This window comes from Benincasa hispida, chromosome 9 (assembly GCF_009727055.1).
Source record: "Benincasa hispida cultivar B227 chromosome 9, ASM972705v1, whole genome shotgun sequence".
Lineage (NCBI taxonomy): Eukaryota > Viridiplantae > Streptophyta > Magnoliopsida > Cucurbitales > Cucurbitaceae > Benincasa > Benincasa hispida.
Window position 1 is genome coordinate 78,707,161 of NC_052357.1, and position 12,800 is coordinate 78,719,960.

The window sequence follows — 12,800 nt, forward strand, 5'->3', positions numbered from 1 at the left end:
AAAAATATTAATAAATAATTAAAAGTTATTGAAGAACTCAATGATAAACTAGTAGGGATTAATTTTATGATTTATTAAAAGTGCGATAACTAAAATTAAATATTTGTAAGTATAGAGACTAAAATTGAATAATTTTAAAAATATGGGGATCAAAATGATCTTTTAATCTAAAAAATAGTTAAAATTTAAATTAAAACAGTTTATTCTCTAGGTACAATTCTTATAAAAAGATATCAAATTCTAGAAACAAAACGTATATTTTAAGCTTAATATTAATAGAATAATGCTCATGATCTCTTGAATAATCATTTCTTTTTAAAGAAACAAACAAACAAAGTAATTGAAGATGCGTCCAAGGAAGGAAAAAAAGCCAGAGATATAATACAAACGGAAAGAAAATCGGGAAAAAAAAATAGAAACAATAAACTGGAGGAATTAATAGCGGATGATACTCAAAGTGGCCTATTAGCTCAGTTGGTTAGAGCGTCGTGCTAATAACGCGAAGGTCGCAGGTTCGAAACCTGCATGGGCCAATTTTTAGTCATTTATTTATTTTCCTCCTCCTAACGTTACCTGTGGCGGCACCATATTTTCGTGACAGAGCCTCACGGCACAACCGACAACACTGGAAATCTCCTCTCAGGGGGCAATTAATTTGAACTGTTTGAATTACACATATTATAAGTCAAATTTAGTAAAATATTTTTAATAAATAGTTAATGAAAAATAATATAAAGGTTTATAAAATGAAATAATAAAATAAAAATCTAACGTATTAGAAGTAAAGAGCATAATTTATGGTAATTAATTCAATTAGAGTAGTCAGTATTTGAAAACAAAAATTAAAGTTATATATTTTTTCATATATTTTCAATATTGAATTCATTTAGGGTACATTACCTTTTTTTTTTTCTTGGAAATAGTACCTGACTTAAATATAGATAAAATGGTAATACTTGATGCATTCTAAAATAAATATATCTCTCGATTTCTTCCTTCTATCACTTACACTAAAACAATAATTAAAATATTTCAAAAAATAAATAAAAATAATTTTGCATCACATTATGATAAAATTATTTGATAGAATGCAATAAAAATAGATGCTCCCTCAGATGTACCTAAATATTTTTCTAAAAATCAATTGGGTTTATATATTTTGATTTATGTTTATGTTTACCATCTAACATCAATAACTTTTTTAATAAAAAAATAATAATGACGCTAATAACTTTTTAAAAATATTAGTTTAATATTTTAATACATATATTAAGTTTTAGAGTTAGCCTAGGTCCCGTTTGATTCATGACTCATTTTCGTTTTTATGTTTTCAAAAAAAAAAAAAGACCACACAAAGGAGAACAATTAAAACAAATTCGGTGTACTTATTTTTAAAAACAATTTTAAAAAACAACGCTTAAATAGTCCATTTTCAAAAACAATACATTGTTGTTTTCTTTGTTTTCAAAAATTATGAACACAAATATACTTAACACAATTATGTAGATTACACAAATTACAAGTTGAATGTTATAATTTTTTTCTCCCAATTTGAGAAGCTAGCTTCTATTTACGAATTGTATAGGTTTTTTTTATCGTTAAATATTTGAAGGAATATTAATATACCACTAATTTAAATGGTACAATATTTTATCAACATTAACCCTACAAATATGTAGAATCTTCCTCTCTGATAATTTTTTTTTTTACTTTACCTTGATAAAAATTATTTGTATTATTTTCTTATAAATAAAATTTTATTCTCTTAGCCATCTCATCATTTGTATTTCCACGAATCAAAAAACTTTTCTCCATCATGTAATCTTTCATCACTGTTTTTTTTCCCTTATTAACAATAAAAATCCATTATAATAACAAAATAATTAAATTATTATTTTAAATTATCTAATTTTACCAAACACAAATTAATCTTCTCTCACATTTTCAAATTCACACCCAAACACAAATTTTGAATTCAAAATTCAAATTTTTAATTTGAATAAACGTGTTTCCAGATGTTGTAAAAAAGAAGAATTTGTTTTTGTTTTCTACTCATTTTTTATTTTCGAAAACAAAATTTTGAATCACAAACTAAATAGAGTGTTATGTATTTTGCATTAAAATTCATATTTTTAATGGTTATGATTGTTTGTTTTTTTTTTCTTAGTTTGAATTTTGTACTTATCGTCTGATAAAGTATTGGGTTAAGCATAAAAATAGCAAATTTTAACTTTTCATTTGTAAAAATAGCAAATCAACATTTCTTTTGTAAAAATGGCAAAACGAATGTGCAAAAGTCTAAACTACCTTAGTCATACAAATGAGATTGTAATTGACTTTTTAAGAACTATTCGTAATTACATTGTAACTAAAACAAACATTTAGAGGCTATCGGTTGGTCAGGATTCGAGCATCGCACCGACCTCTTCTCCAACCAAGTTGCCACCATTTTCCTCTCCAAAATCGACTCTTTCGCCAACAGTGGCAATGCCTCCAACTTTATTTTGTCTTCATCCCTTTCTTTGTCTTCATCCATTGTTTTGTCGAGCGTGGCTCCCTCTCTTTCTACCAAAACTTCACCATCAGCTTCGACTTTGGCTCATTCTCCACCGGCTTCATTTATTACTCCTTTAGAGCCACTAGTGATCACTCCAGTTCCATCTTCATCTATCTCAACTCCTCTGACACAGACTTCATCGTCAACCTCAATCCCTAACAATGGTGCTGTCGTGAATAGAATCATCGTCTCTGAATCTATCATCGTAGTCGTAATTTCCTCCACTCTATTACTTTAAATGCGATTGGGCCGTCTTCACTCTTCACCCTAAAATTTTCAAATTAATTAAAAATTTTGATATTTTATTGTATAAATTTTTCAAACTAATTAAAAAATCAAAATACAAAAACATTAAATAAGTTGAAAAAACATTAAATAAAAAAACAAATAAATAAAATAATATTTGAAAAAAATTGGTATAGTTTTGATATTTGAAAAAAAAATAACAATATGATTTTATGATTTAAAATAGGGGAGATATTTTAGGAGAAAATAAAGATTATGATAAAAAAAATGTTAGTTACACTGTAATTCGGATAAGGGTTTTATAGTCTTAAAAGGTCTTTTGAAATTAGTTACACTCTAATTCGGATGAGGGTTTTATAGTCCTGAGATTTGAAAGTTTTTGGTGATACTTTCGATGAGATATTTACGTGACCTACAAATACATTGTAATTAATCTCCAAACTACGCCCAACAGATACGCTAAACTTAAAAACAAATACACTGCAATAAAAAATCAATTAACCAAACTATCCAAATCGCTTTTGAATTTACACAAAATTTTGTAACAATATTTTTTTCAAAATCAATTAACCAAACTATCCAAATCGCTTTTAAACTTACACAAAATTCTGTAACAATATTTTTTCTTGTTCTAGACAAAAAATAATCGCTTTTGAAAATTTAGAGTATGATGATCCTAATTAAAAATTGTCAATTGAAATTGCTAACCAATTATGGTGGGGTGTTGATATCTATTGTGGAGATCTCATGAACCTAAGAGAAACAAACAATATTCGACGATGATACATCCTCCTTTGATCGAATTTGTTAAGGTGGGTTGACCTATCTTTTCACAATGACTCGATCAAAATCACTTTGGAAAGAATAGACTTTGTGACTTGAACTCTTGCTCAATGGTGAGCCTTTCATCTATACACCAATAGATTTGATCGATTAAATCAAACCTCCAAAGTAGACTTGTCGTCAATTGATAACAAAACATAAAATCAGTAAAAAAAATGAAAATTAAAAAAAAAATTGAAATTGAAGGCAAGATCAAATATGATATTTGAAAAAAAAATATTTGATTTTTAAAATTCAAGAAGTGTAAGGAGATAATTTAAGAGAAAATCAGAATTCATGTTAAAAAATCTGCAACGAGCAGAATTAGTTGTAATGTAACTGAAAATCCAGATGAATGCATTTTAGGGTTAAATAAAAGTGGGAACATATGCGAGAGTGTATTTGCTATAAACTTGATGAAATTTCTGTTTTTGTTATTCTTCCCAACGAAAATTTTAAAACAAAAAATAATATGATTCACAATTTTAAAATAAGACCAATCAATAAAAAATGTGGTGTTTTCTGACATGTCATGTTTAAAACAAATTTCTAATAAAGATAATCATAAAAAAAATTTTAAAAACGTATGATTTAGTTTGATTAACAAAAAAAATCTAATATAAATATAAAAAGTTAGTTAAGAAAACAAATATAATATAAGATTTTAAAATAAATAAATAAATAAATAAGATAATCATATAAACAATTTAAAAAACAGATGATTTAGTTAGATCAATAGAGTATAATATAAATATAAAAAGTCGGTTTAGAAAATGATTTAGGAAAATTCAAAATATTTTTTTTTGAAGATAGAACCTGTTAAGATACAAATTTTAATTATTTTCTAACTAAATCACAAAATTTAGGCCAAAATTTTCACATGGAAAGAGGTAGTTAGTTTCCATTGAAAATCTAAAAACAGAAATTAATAGGGTATGCATTATAAATTTGATAAATTAATTAAGTATAATTAAGAAATACGTGGAATTAATTACAGTGTCGTAAAAAGGCTGGTGAGGGGTAATTGCTACTATGTGCCTGAATATTCTTGAAATATTTGAAAAAAAATCAAAAGATTTATCAAATGTAATTCTCTTTTTATCACGTCAAATTAAATGTGTCACTTGAGAAAATTATCAACATTTAATGATATCTAAAGATATATTTTTAAAATTAAATGAGATTAGAAGTAGAATTTGAAACTTTTAAATACTAAAGCAAACAACAACATACCTCAATTGACATATTTTTATTTGATTCAAAATCAATTATCATTTAGCTGGTTTAGTTAAAGTGAGTTGCTATTTTTCCTATTTTCATTGTGAGATATATTCTGTTTATTTTAATTTATCAGATTGATGGATAACAATAAATTTTGTGGTTATGCAAATTAATTTGTGCTCTCAACTAAAGCAAGCAACAGTCTATTAGAATGTTTTAGTTGCCATTCATCACTGCGCTTCACTTGACATCTATCATGACGAAAATTATTATCTAAATAAAGTTTTTGACTTTTCAATATAAAACAAACAAATGAATATTTTGAAAAAATTTCGTTTTCGCGTTTGGTTACATTTAAGCCAATGGGTTTTGAAATTTGTCATTTTAGGTTATCCATTTGATATTTTAAAACTATACTTATTTTTACCACTCTTTTTTATCCTTTCATCTTTCTTTATCTAATGCATGAATTTTTAGCAAAGTTAAAAAAAAAAAATTACAATTCTATTTAGTTTTTAGATTTTGAAAATTAAATTTATAAATACTTCTTCTATCTCTAAATTTATTGATTTTAAAAAACTTGGTTTAGAATTTTGCTAAAAATTCAACTCTTACACTTAGAAATGATACAAATCATCATTATAAGTAATTGAGAGCAAACATGCTTAATTTTATGGTTTTTATAACAATCCAAAAAAGTAAGTAACAAAACAAAGAAATCAATAAATAAAAGTGGTATTTAAAAATTTAGGCTCCGTTTGATAGTCATTTCGTTTTGTATTTTTTGTCTTTGAAAATTAAGCACATTTTCTTCCAATTTTTTATAATAATTTACGTATTTATTAAATACAATGATTGAAATATTAGCTAAATGTAAAATTAAAAAAAAAAATTAAAAAACTATTTTTTTAGTTTTCAAAATTTGGTTTAGTTTTTTAAACATCAGTAAAAAGTTAATAACAAATGAATAAATTTAGAAGTTGAAATGTCTCTTAATTTTAAAAAATAAAAATAAAAAATCAAATGATTACTAAACGAGCATTTTTCAAAATGATTTTAACACAATTTTTTTTCATGTCATCAGAGCCATTAGTAGCTAAAAAAAAAAAAAGGTTTATTATTTTCTTAAACAGATGTGGCATTTTCTTTATTAAAAACAACATACCTTTTAAAAATTCCTTTATTAAAAACAATATACCTTAAAAAAAAAAAATTCTTTTGCTCTCTTCTCTCTCCTCCTCGGCCTATTTTATTTGATGATTCAATTTTAACCTCTAAACTTTTAAATATTTAATTTTAGTATACGTTAGTTTAAAATCAAAAGTATAGAAATTAAATGAAAAGGATTCAAAAAACAAAGACGATAAAATAATATTTCAACCTAAAAATTCTTAATACTAGATCAATAATTGGATGCATCCCACGTATCTCACTATCATCACATACATGGAAAATGAATTAAAGTATTTTAAAGAAAGAAGTAACAAAAATTTTCCACGTTTCAAATTATGATTGAACTATTTGGTAGAATATACAAAAATAGGTGCTATCGAGATGCACCTAATTATTTTCCTTTCCAAAATATGATTGAAAACTTTTATTTATTTTCTAAAATACAACACACAAACCAATTTGGGTGGCACATGGCTAATCATATAAACCCATTGTATGTTAAAATGAGAAAATTATTAGAAATAACACGTTTAAGTTTGTATCTTACAAAATCGACGTTTTTTATTTGAAAACTTGTAAAATAAATTTTCTCGATCCATTTCGGGCGAGATCGACCACGAGATTTTAGTTAAAAAAAACTTTTTCCAACTTATAGATTGTTTGAGGCTTTCTCGATACATTTTGCTAGATTATACACCGAGATTATGCGTATTCCGGTGCTAATCTTGGACAAAATAATACCGAGATTCTATATATTTGAGGTTTTTCATGAAATTTCAGGCATAATTAACACCAAAATTCATATATTTGAGTTTGTCGGGTGGAATCTCAGGTAGGATTAATAACGAGATTCTCTATATATCCAAAATCTTACTAAAATGTTCGAAAAATTGGATCTTTCCCAAAATTTAAAAATATTGAATCAATTTGAAAAATCTAATTTAATCGATGGAAAATGCATTTGAAATTTTAGAAATTCATAAAATTGTGAAAACATAAATTATGTTAAATATTTGAAAAATTACCTAATAACTTTATATAATATTTAGTAAACATAACGAAAATTTGAAAATAGTATACGATTTGGGAAGTTTACGAAAAAAACAAATATTGTTATGTGATCAGATGAGATGTATCGAGAATACCCAAAACAATTTGATAAGCTGAAAAAAAGTTAGATTTTTAAACTAATTTTCGGTGGTCGATCTCCTCCAAGATAGAAGAGAAAAACTATTTTTACAAATTTTCAAAAAGCAGATTAGTTTTATAGGATAAAAAACCTAAAAGTATTATTTTTCACAATTTCCTCTCTCTAAAAAAAACGAAGAGCCATAAATAGGCCTCAATAAATTTCCCATGGGCGGCGAAACGAAGGAATCGCTGAGGAGTAAATGTTTTACATTGAAGTTAAAGGGCCAAAACATGTCTCTTCAAAAGACGTGTGAGACTTTTTAACACACTGTCACCACCCAACTTCTTCAATGCTGCTTTTAATTTCTCTCCTTCTCTCTCTTTTACTCTGTTTCCTTATAATGCTAAGCCAACTCCAAATTCAGAACCATTCCAAAGAAACTTTGTTATTTCCAGTATAATAAGACCTTTTTCTTATGGAGAAAACGGCGTCGTATAGCGGCATGTGCAAGTCGTTTTTAATTTTTCTGGTTTTGTCTGTTCCGGCGTCGACGGTGGCATTGTCGTTCGGATTTTACGCTGCCACCTGTCCTGCGGCGGAGCTTATGGTTAGGAACACCGTCAGATCGGCTTCCTCCGTTGACCCCACCGTTCCCGGCAAGCTCCTCCGGTTGCTCTTCCATGACTGTTTTGTTGAGGTCAGTGATTCTGATCTACTCTTATTGTCATAAAACGACGCCGCATTTTTGCCTCATTGTTGCTCGCGAATCTCGATCTCTTGCTATTAAAGGTTAAATTCTGATTATTTTTTTTAATAAAAAAACTCTGGTTTAATTTGATTTAGTTTATTTGTAATCAAGTGAGAGTTTGTTGGAAACTAGTTGAATTTGCTTTGAAAATGTTTACTTTTTACTCCGTAGTTTGGCTTAGTGAATAAATTTGAACATAACATTTTAAAATTTTTATCCGAATTAAAATATATCCCCAAACTTAATTAATACTCACCCTTAGGACGTTTGGGGCAATGAATTAGTTATTATAATCATAGGTTATTATAGTTGAGTTATGATAGTTTGTGTTTGGGTATAAATTATTTTAACTTTGGTTGTAATAGTATGTGTTTGAGATGTAAACTATTTTAGTTAATAGTAAACACTGTAGCAAATAATAAAAAAAATGGTGAATGTAAAATAGCAAAAACTGTAGTAAATAGTAAATACTTAACAAATTGAGGTTTTGAAATAGTATTGATAGGAGTTAATTGGAGATTTTGAAATAGTTTTACGGTGGTGGTGATTATATTTTGATGATAACATTTACCCCAAACGCCCTCTAAGTTATTAAAAGACCATGTCCAATAAGCATTTGTTTTCATTTGTTTATTATTATTATTATTATTTTTAATTTTTGGTATTTGGAATTCTCTTTATTGTGTTTTTACAATTTTTTATAGCTAAAATTTAAAAACAAAAAGTATATATTTTTAATTAGTGATGCAGCTTACATGCACCTCTACTAATTTCAGGGAATAAACTTCTATGACCCAACATTTGAGTGTAAAAAAAATTGTTGAATATTATTAAATCTTAGGTCAGGTGGCCACCGTATCATGAATTGAACCCATGACTTCTTCGCCATTTATCAAAATCATATCCCCTTAGGCGAACCTGTTATGGTCATAAACAGAAACTAGTTTTTAAAAAGTTACTTTTTTTAGCTTTTAAAATTTGGTTTGTATTTAAAAACACTCCTAAAATATAGACCATAAAACTCATTTATGAAATCGGTGTTTATAGGTTTATTTATTATTATTTTTTTAAAGTCAAATGATCACTAAATTATAGCATAAGTTTTTCACCTTTTTACTAATTATTGAAATTATTGGTAGGTGGACCACATTAATATTTTGATGGTTACTAATTTTCTGGCCGTGCATGTTCAATACTTTTTAGTTGGATCATTATTAAGTATAGGGGGGAAAATCATTTCGTCTCAAATTTATAACGTTTTGCTTCTTTAAGCTTTGGATTTGACTTCAATTCATCTTAATTTTAAAATTCTATTATTTTTCTATATGATTTGAGTTTTGTTGCAGTTTGATCTTTACATTTCAAGTTTTATCTTTCTAATATTGATTTTTCACATTAATTTAAGATATTATTATAATTATTTTATTTTATTTAGATTAAAATATCATTTTAGTCTATATATTTTTTAGATTTGTTTAATAATAGTGATTTTGGTTAAAATACTACTTTGACCCTTATACTTACTTTTAAAATATTCATTTTGGTTTTTAAACTTTCAAATTTGATTATTTTAGTTTTCGTACTTTCAAAATGTTCACTTTTAGTGTTTGTACTTTCAACTTTTATTCATTTTAGTCATTGAACTTTAAAAAAGTAGTCATATTAATCATTTAAAAATGAAGTAAAAATGGAACTAAGGACCAAAATGATTACTTTTTGAAAAGTATAAAGACCAAAATAAACAAAAGTTGAAAGTATAGAGAATAAAATAAACATTTTAAATGTATGAAGTCCAAAATGAACAAACATTAAAAGTACATGATAAATTATAATATGTAAATATATTTTCAGTTTTTAAAAATATAAGAATAAACTTGAAAGTATATACAGATTTATTTATTGTGAAGTGTCGTAAAATCTAAAAACTTGTAGGGGTGTGATGGTTCTGTGTTGGTGGAAGGAAATGGAACGGAACGAAGCGATCCGGCAAACAAGTCGCTTGGAGGATTTGAAGTAATCGATTCAGCTAAGAGAACTCTAGAAATTTTCTGTCCTGGAACTGTTTCCTGTGCCGACATTGTCGTTTTGGCCGCTAGAGATGCTGTTGAATTCGTGAGTTTAATTTTCATTCCTCTAAATATTTCTTTAACTATTTTTTTTTATAATTTTTTAAATAAAAATTTGTTATCTATATAAATATATATATATTGGAGATTTAAATTAGAGATCTCTTAATGGTTAAAAATATTATATGTCAATTGAGTTAGGTTTGATTTGATTAAAATTATGTAGAAAAATAGTAAAGAAAAAGTGAATAGATACTTATAATTAATTTTATGCCAATAACACATTAATGAAAGCGTGACAAAGAAAAGCCAATCAATCAAAAAAGGAAAAATAATAATAACCAATTAGGTCACACTCAAAATTGTATGTTTGAGTTTGGGATGTGGCTTGGGGACTATGGTGCTATTTGACTTTTTAAGTACCAAATACATCTAAAATAAATTGTTAGTAAGAAAATACTCGATCGTTTGGGCCCTAATTATAATTTGGTGGAGTAGAGTATTATAGTTTACTTGTATTTGGACACCAAATACGATAATGGTGTGTACCACTATTTATAATATACAATTAACTATAATAAATATTATTTCAAAATCCTATTTGTTAAAATATTTATTATTTTTCTCATTTTTTTTAAACACTAACTGTTATGACTTAATTAGTGACTCACATTAAAATAGTCTACACCCTAAATATTAACTATTATAGTCAATTGATTATATATATAATTCACTAGCTATAACAACCAACTTAGTGTCTCAAAAGCACCTTTAAATTACATTATAAGCTACATTCATGCTTGTACATATTACTCAATTATCAATTCATAATTTATTGCATGATAAAATTTCTTTTACTTTTTTTTTTAATATATAATTATATTTTTCATATGTAACTATAATGTGAAAACATTGCTCTTTTGTATAATGAAGCATCAATCATCCGAAAACATTATTTTATTCTTTTCTCTTTTGGGTTGGGAAAAGTTATTTCGAGTGCTTATATTTGATTGTTCTTCCCAATAGATAGTTTTGTGAAAGGAAAGTGTATTTGTTGTTCTTGATGGATTGAAAAACGCTATGTTTTTTTAAATAGCCAAGAGGGTAGGATGCAACAACCACAAAAAACAATAGTGTAAGGGCTTATTAAATATAATTAAAACCTTATAAACCTATTGGATAGCTCCTACAAAAGTAGTCTTAATAGGTAGAATTTAACTTGAAATTCAATAATTGTTTTAATTTTGGTAAAAACTATAATTGAAAAATTAGAGGAAACAATCATAAATTTCAAAATCATAAAACTAAATAAGACGTTTGGGACAAACATTATTCTAAGATTATAATAACCATTTTTTGCTACGATTTTCACTATCTTACCTTCATCATTTTTTTTTTTTTTTTTTGCTAAGATGTTAAATTTTTATTTTTAAAAGTAAAATAAAAACGATTTAATAATGGAGCCTGAGCATGGGGACAAACTTGTAGTTTAAGTTGCAAGTACAATGGTTGAAAGAAACTAACATGCACTCATTATTTTCATCCTTAGCACAGACCGGTGGGCCCTCCGTCCAAGTCCCGACCGGTAGGAGAGACGGAAAGATATCGGCGGTGTCAAATGTCCGACCAAACATCGTCGATACAAGCTTTTCAGTCGACCAAATGATGAATCTCTTCTCATCAAAAGGGCTGTCGGCGGACGATCTCGTCATCCTTTCAGGGGCCCACACCATCGGAACCGCCCACTGCAGCGCCTTCAGCGACCGCTTCCGACGAAACCCAAACGGCCAACTGACCCTCATCGACGCCTCTCTCGACGGCGCTTACGCCGACGAGCTCATGCAGCGGTGCCCCGCCGGCGCAGCCACCACTGCCACCGTCGAAAACGATCCGGCGACGGCGTTTGTCTTCGACAATCAGTATTACCGAAACATTCTGTCACACAAAGGGCTGTTTCAGTCTGATTCCGTTCTGATCAGCGATGGCCGGACTAGAGCTCAGGTGGAGAGCTTTGCAAAGGATCAGATTGGGTTTTTTGAAAACTGGGCTCAGTCGTTCTTGAAACTGAGTAGTATTGGAGTTAAAAATGGGGAAGAAGGGGAAATTAGGTTGTCTTGTTCTACTATTAATGTTTGAGATTTTAATGGGAAAAAAATGTATAAATATTTGTGTTTGTAAAAAAGGTTGGTTTTATTTTTCTGTAATTGTTGTTTGATTTGTGGCTTACTAATTGTTTGTGAGAATTTGAAATTATATGAAAACTTGAACTTAAATAATATTTGAAATCTATATTTTTCAGATGGAATTAGAAAATTCTTGGGGAACCCATTAATAAATCACACCAATCTTACCCTAACAATGGACTTGAACAGTAAAAATGAGATAGTTCAAAAACGTAAAATTAATACTTAGCCATAAACCTAATATTTTTTTAAATTTTTTTTGTGGAAGGTGAAATTGTCAATTAACCTAATCAAATCAAAGGTAGATGAGATGAGAAAATGCTTTAATTAGCTTTGACTCATTTGAGAATTAAAAATGTAAGTCTAACTAAGAGAGCAAGTCGTTGTGAAGTATGTTTCTAGAAAAATAGTAAAATAAAAAAATTTTAAAAAAATAAATAAAAGAGAGGGGTCGACAAATTGTCGACTCTTTTATTGAAAAGGTCAACTAGCTAGGATGTGAAACCTGGTTAAAGAGAGAGAAAGAGGGGTCAACCAAGCTGCTAATCCATCTTAGGAAAAGCCAACCCATGAGGGTTGGCAGCTCAGTTGATCTTGAAAACGAGGTCAGCTCCTTTTAAAAAAAAATTAATAAATATGTATAAAAAAAAAG

General features: G+C 27.6%; 1 protein-coding gene and 1 non-coding gene across 2 annotated transcripts; both read left to right on the forward strand.

Moving 5' to 3' along the window:
• The first annotated feature begins 459 nt into the window (after positions 1-459).
• On the forward strand, positions 460-533 carry TRNAI-AAU. Its single transcript has one exon. It is a non-coding gene; the product is annotated as a tRNA-Ile (tRNA).
• Positions 534-7,516: 6,983 nt separating this feature from the next.
• On the forward strand, positions 7,517-12,241 carry LOC120085328 (peroxidase 18). Its single transcript, XM_039041264.1, has 3 exons — positions 7,517-7,848; positions 9,832-10,011; positions 11,520-12,241. The coding sequence occupies exons 1-3, from the start codon at positions 7,627-7,629 to the stop codon at positions 12,099-12,101; spliced, it is 984 nt and encodes a 327-aa protein (XP_038897192.1). The 5' UTR covers positions 7,517-7,626; the 3' UTR covers positions 12,102-12,241.
• The last annotated feature ends 559 nt before the right edge of the window (positions 12,242-12,800 follow it).